This window comes from Chaetura pelagica, unplaced genomic scaffold (assembly GCF_000747805.2).
Source record: "Chaetura pelagica isolate M959 unplaced genomic scaffold, ChaPel_1.0 scaffold1222, whole genome shotgun sequence".
Lineage (NCBI taxonomy): Eukaryota > Metazoa > Chordata > Aves > Apodiformes > Apodidae > Chaetura > Chaetura pelagica.
The window spans coordinates 386,231-392,219 of NW_009952494.1; the positions used below are offsets into that span (position 1 = coordinate 386,231).

The following is a 5,989-nucleotide window of genomic DNA, read 5'->3' on the forward strand; positions in this document are numbered from 1 at the left end:
GGAATGCCTCCCTCTGCCAGCCTACAGGTCTTGCAGGGGCTCTCCAGAACTTGCAGGGCTTCTCCAGGTCCTGCAGGAGCTCATGGTGCCTCACCCGCAGGCACCAGGCACGTGTGGCCAGCACACATCTCTGCTAGGCCACCCCATGGTCCGTGCAGTGGGAAAGTGAGGAGCTCTGGCCTTTCCTCAGGCTCTCCAGAGAGTTGAGCTCTTGGAAACAGACATAACAGAGAGTGTGGCAGCAAACACAGCCCTTCCTCTTGCTCAGCCTCAACTCCAGCACAGCTGCAGAGAGCAGGAGTGGGAACTGACTGGAGATGTCCAATTCGGCCTAGGGACAGGGCTTCTTCCACACCCCTCTGGGGAGCAGGACTCTGTTTCCAGCTCGTGCTGCACTCACTTTGGCACAGGGCAGTGTTTTCCACAACTGCAAGCCAGCGTTGCCAGAGTGCTACAAACCAATAAGTGATGGGACCCAGATCTGTCCTGGCCCAGCTCTTGTTGATTTAAAGAACTTGGTTCCTTCTCCTCAAGGCTTCTGCCATCCCGCAGGCTGTGGCTTGGGCAGCTGGGAGCAGCTGGGATGTTTCAGAGCAGAGGCATTTGTGCCCTTCTGTGTCTTGATTTCCTTTCTGAGGAGCAGGGAAGCCTGTTTGTCCCAGGACTTGTTTCAAACAAAGGTCAATCTGTTACTTTCTAATAAGGCCATGTGGGTTTGCTTCCCCGCTGCTGTGGGATGTTTCTGAGCCTCCTTCCCTTCGAGCCTAGTGGGTTTGCAGGGTGCTGGTGCCCCCAGGGTAACCAGAGTGCCCTGTGTGTCGTTTCAGTATGAGGATCATCACGCCAAGTGGGATGTCAACCAGGCCGGCTTCAGCCACAGCCACCAGCACGGCTTCGGCCTGCTCAACGCCTGGAGGCTGGTCAATGCTGCCAAGGTGATTCCCCTCCCTGCCACAGGTAGAGCAGTCCCAGCCAGGTGACAGGGACAGGCCCCTCACTGGCCATGCCGTGGGGTGACACCGTTGCCGCTCGGGGCTGGCGCTTTGGCTGCCATCCTGTGGCCCTCACCGCGAGGCTGCTTTTGGTATGAAGTCATGAGGCTCTCAGCAGGGCCCCCAGCCTGTCCCAAGCTGCAGTTCTCAGCACTATATATAGCCATGGGCAAGAGCCCTTGCTGGTGGGAGCTCTGATTCACAGCTTGGGGAGCTTCAGCAGCAGCCCTGGCACCCTCCTCCCTACGCAGCTCCAGGGAGGGCAGCATGCCCCAAGGAAACAGGGCATTCTCAGCTGGCAGCTCCAGCCTCTGCATCCCGGGGGCTGCCGAGGGTGTGGTGTGCTCAGAGCAGGCAGGGGCAGCCCCATCTCTTCCTCCCTCTGGCTCTGGTCATGTGGAGACCAGGGCACATCACTGGTGGTCAGGGCACTGCGCCGCTGTGCTGGGTCACAGCCGGTTGCCAGTGATGTCCCCTCTGCCTGGAGCTCCCAGGCTGCTCTCTCTTCCCACAGGGATCTGGGTTCTGCTACAATTCCTGCCCCACTGCACCTGAGGTTGGGACAGAATGGCTTCAAGTGACAGCCCAAAGTCACTCAGATGGTGGCAGAGACAAATGCAGAGCTGGAGAGCCACTCCAGCCCACAGGCAGCTGCTTTCCTTCCCCTCCCCAGCACAGGGCTTCCCCTCCAGCCCTGCAGCCTGGGCGGGTGCCTGGGTCCATCTGTCCCCACCCAGCATTAGGAGAAGCCCCTGGGCCCATGGCCAGATGCATTAGGGGTTCCACAGCCTGCACGAGTGGTGGGAGTCTGAGAGGTGGATGCACAGGGAGGGAATAACCTGCTGAATCCTCTCGCCTTTCCTCTGACAGATCTGGGAGTCTGTCCCCTACCTCGCTTCGTATGTGAGCCCTGCACTGAAGGAGGGCAGGAACATCCCCTTGCTCCCACAGGAGCTGGAGGTCACCTGGAACGGTAAGAGCAGGTGTGCCATGTGAGAGCACGTGCTGTACACACCGAGGCCAGGGAGCCAGGGATCCAGCCTGTCCTGCTGGCGTGGGGCACACTGACAGCCTGGCAGGGCAAGCCCTGGGTGAGGCCATGGAGGGGTTAAGTGTTGGCCTGCCTGGGCTGCTTCCTCTCTCTTTCCGCTGCTGATCCCCAAGGGATCTGTGCCTGTCGATGTGGTCCCCTCTCCATAACTCCATCCCATGGATTGATGTCTTTGAGGAGCCAGACAGGCATTAGTGAGCATGGCCAGGCTGGGCAGCAGCCAGTCCTGCTCCTCTGGCTGTGACCATTTTAGGTAATGCTCCAGCTCCCGACTTGGCCAGTCTCTGTCCACATAAACAAGGCACTGCTCTGGCTGCTACCAGTGGGAAGGAGAGCTCAGTCCCGAGCCCTTCCTGGCCCCCAGCAGGGCCTGGCTCTTGGGCTGGGCACAGCTTCTTGTCCCTGGGGGCCCAGCCCTGCACCCCAGCAGGTTGCCACCCCCTGTTGCAGGTGGTCTCATCCCTCCCCTCCTTGCTGAAGGTTGTGAAGATGCTGGGCAGGTGCTGGGCACATTCTTCCTGTGTTCTGTCCCTGCCTGGCTGGGCTGGTCCAGCTCTGCAGCACGTACCAGCACCATAGAGCCCCAGGGGACAGAGGGGTGACACCCTGCTCCTGGGGCTGGCAGGGGGTTAGCCCTGCTCCACCTCCAAGGCAAGGGGTGAGGGTCAAGCAGTTCCTTCTGCCCTAGAAGGAGCTGTGAGCTGAGCCCTGGGCAGGCAACAGAGTGTGGGAAAGGCAGAAAAGAGGCACTTTGGGGAAGAGTGGAAAGAGGAATGTGTGGCTGGGGGCACTACTGTCCCCCAGGTACCCACAGAGTGGCTCTGAGTTAACCTTTTCTCCAAGGTCCCCAGGGACTGTCAGCGCTGGTTAGCGCTGCCGACAGGCTCTGCTCCAGGGGTGCACCCACCCCCTGCTTGGGCAGTGGCACAGCAGCCCCTTCAGCAGGCTGGAAGTGGGGACTCCATCCGAGCCACCAGCCTTGGCAAACCCTGCCTTCCTTTTCCCAGTCACCACCGCCGACCTGGAGCTCTCTGGCATGAGAACCCTGGAGCACGTGGCAGTCACTGTCACCATAACACACCCCCGCCGTGGCAACCTGGAGATCAGGCTCTTCTGCCCCAGTGGGATGATGTCCCTGATAGGGACCACCAGGAGCATGGACTCGTAAGCACTGAGTGGGATGGGAGGCCCACGCTGCCAGGCAGGACACCCAGCCCAGCTCCTCTGGCAGGAGATCCATCCTTCTGGCTCAGCCTGTGTTCCCCTCTTACGGGTTGTTTCTCCACCCTTTGGCAGGGACCCCAATGGCTTTGCTGACTGGACCTTCTCCACCGTCCGGTGCTGGGGTGAGGAAGCACAGGGCATGTACAGACTGGTCATCAGGGACATTGGTGAGTCCTGCCTCCCAGGGATCCCTCGTGGGGTGGTGGCAGCTCCGTGCCAGGTCCTGTGGGGCTGCCAGCTCTGCACCTGGGTGGCCATGGATTAGCTCCATGCAGAGCCATCCAGCCAGGTAGAGTTCCCTGCTAGTCTAACCTGTTTCTTCCCCAGGAGATGAGAGCTTGAGGCCTGGCACCTTGAAGCAGTGGCAGCTGACCCTGTATGGCTCCTCCTGGTCCCCAGCAGAGATGAAGGAGCGGCAGAGGTTGGACATTCCAACCCCATCGTGGTGGGGAGGCAGGAGGTGGAGGGCAAAGGGATATGGTCAGCAGTCTCTGCAGTGCTGCTGCCAGGTGCATGGCAGGGTGAAGCTGCAGCCTGGCCTGGGGCTCTGGGGAGACACTGCTCAGGGCAGACATGGGCTGTTGGCTGGGTTTGACCCAGGAGGGCAGCCCTCAGGGATGGAAGAGGCACTGCAGACACTTGGTGGGCGTTTGGGACCCTCTCTGGAGCAGCCCGGCCTGCGGGACCCTCATGGGGCTCCTCTGTCCCCCAGGCTGCTGGAGGAAGCCATGAGCGGGCGGTACCTGAGCAGCGACTTCTCCCTGCCCTGCCCCCCGGGGCTGGAGATCCCCGAGGAGCAGCACTACACCCTCACAGCCAACACCCTCAAGGTGAGCCTGCCTGCAGGCACAGGGACTGGAGGAGTGACCCTTCTGCTGGGTGACAGCAGGGCTCTGGGGTGGCTGAGGGTTTTCCTTCTCAAGTGTTTTGCTCCTCCACAGACCCTCCTGCTGCTGGGATGCTTTGCTGTGTTCTGGACTTTCTACTACATGCTGGAAGTTTGCCTGACCAGGAACAACGTGGGGCTCGATGTGACCTGCAGTGGCTCCCCCACCTGCAGGTGGTACCAGCAAGGAGGGAAGCACAGAGCCCTGGAGAGCGGCCTGGAGATGGAGTCTGTGCCGCTCTACTGTGAGAAGGACATGGATGACGTGGAGGTGGAGTGTGAGCACCCAGAGCCTGCCCAGGAGGACCAGAGGGAGGAGGGGTCCTGGACACCCACCCACCCCACACTTCCCAGTAACGGCAGAGCCACAAGTTTCCAGGAGGCATCCCCAGCTGGAGCAGGGTACCTTGGCCGGGAGGCGATGACCGAGCTGCTCTCGGAGGACAGGGAGCACCAGACCTGCTAGCTGGGGCTGGGCCTTTGGGCTGTGTCCCCCTTCGGTACGTCCTTGCCAAGCATGGGCAGCAGAGACTTCCTGAGCCACCTGTCCCATTGCTGCTGCTTTCTGTGGAAGGTGGAGTTGGAAGTGGCTCAGAACCAGGAGAAAGAGTGCTGGCAGTGGAAGGGGAGCTTCCCTTTCCCTCGCTCTGGAAAACAAAGCAAGCCTTAATCCCATTCCTAATGGAGCCTGCCTTGCAGCCACGCTCAGGGCTTCCCTTGGTGCAGGGAGCAAGGCCCCAAACTGGTGCCTGCCAGGCACGTGGTGGCCATGGTGGAGCTCTGCAGAGTCCTCGGGCCTCTGTGGCTCCCACAGCCTTGCAGCACAGAGAATAAGCGTCACTTTGTCCTGATTTCTGCAAAGTGAGCCTGGAGAATGTGGCAGGGCCCCTGGCAGCTGCCTCTGCAGGTAAGGACCCCACAGCACTGTCACTTGCCTGTCCCTCTGGGCCAGACCCACCAGTTATGCCCAGCTTAGCCAGAGGGAGCCAACCATGCTTGTTCCCTGGCCCCTCTGCCTTGACCCCACCGCCTCCTCCTCTCCCACAGCTGGGCAGCTGGAAGGCAGCAGAGCTTGGACCAACCTGCTCAGGGGGGCAGGACGGGGCTGTCCCTGCCAAGGGGGCCTCAGCCTGTGCCCAGGGCCAGGAGGGCTGAGCCGTGGCTGCTGTGGGCTGGGGAGGGGAGCTGCAGTTGCTCTGGCAGTGGCTCAGAGTGAGCAGGGCTGGCTTGGTCGTGCCTCTTCGGGTGCGTTGGTTTATTTTTTTAAAGCTGGGGTTTGTTTTTTAATCAGCAAAGCCTTTTTGTGTAGCTTTCCAAATAAAGTCTTAAAAACCACCCTCTCCCCCATCCATCAACTCCTCTGCCCTCCCAGCACGTCCTGGCTGTGGAGACGTGAGTCACCCAGCACCTCCCAGCACCTCCCAGCACCTCCCAGCCCTGGGATGCCGGGGTGGGTGCTGGGTTTGCTGCTGGCTTCTCACAGGCCCCCGTGCCCTGCTCTCTGGGAGCCAGGATAACTGGGGTTCCAACTCCCACATTCCTGGCTGTGGTTTTCCCAAGTTCCAGGCTGGAAGCAGGAGCAGATGGAGCTCAGGTGACCTGAGCAGCTTTTGCAGCGCCCTGCAGGGGGGGCGGGCAGGAGGGAACCCGCTCGGGCCGGGCTAGATGAACAATAACCTTTTTAATTTTGACCAAAAAAAACCGAAGTACAAAACCGAGGCCAATTTTCTTTTCTCCCCGTTCTCAAGGATCTCTGCAGCGGTGGCGGGGGCTGGTGCGGGGCTGGGGGTGGCTCCGGGGCGCGCACCTTTCCCACCCCCCCTCCCGGGGAGGGCA

General features: G+C 60.9%; 1 protein-coding gene across 1 annotated transcript in view; it reads left to right on the forward strand.

Moving 5' to 3' along the window:
* Positions 1-4,619, forward strand: part of PCSK7 (proprotein convertase subtilisin/kexin type 7) — a 16,914-nt gene extending 12,295 nt beyond the window's left edge. The window contains exons 10-16 of the mRNA XM_010008899.1: positions 828-935; positions 1,863-1,965; positions 3,051-3,207; positions 3,340-3,434; positions 3,595-3,688; positions 3,980-4,097; positions 4,209-4,619. Of these exons, the coding sequence (XP_010007201.1) occupies positions 828-935; positions 1,863-1,965; positions 3,051-3,207; positions 3,340-3,434; positions 3,595-3,688; positions 3,980-4,097; positions 4,209-4,619 (1,086 nt within the window). The remainder of the gene's footprint in view (positions 1-827; positions 936-1,862; positions 1,966-3,050; positions 3,208-3,339; positions 3,435-3,594; positions 3,689-3,979; positions 4,098-4,208) is intronic.
* Positions 4,620-5,989: the final 1,370 nt, after the last annotated feature.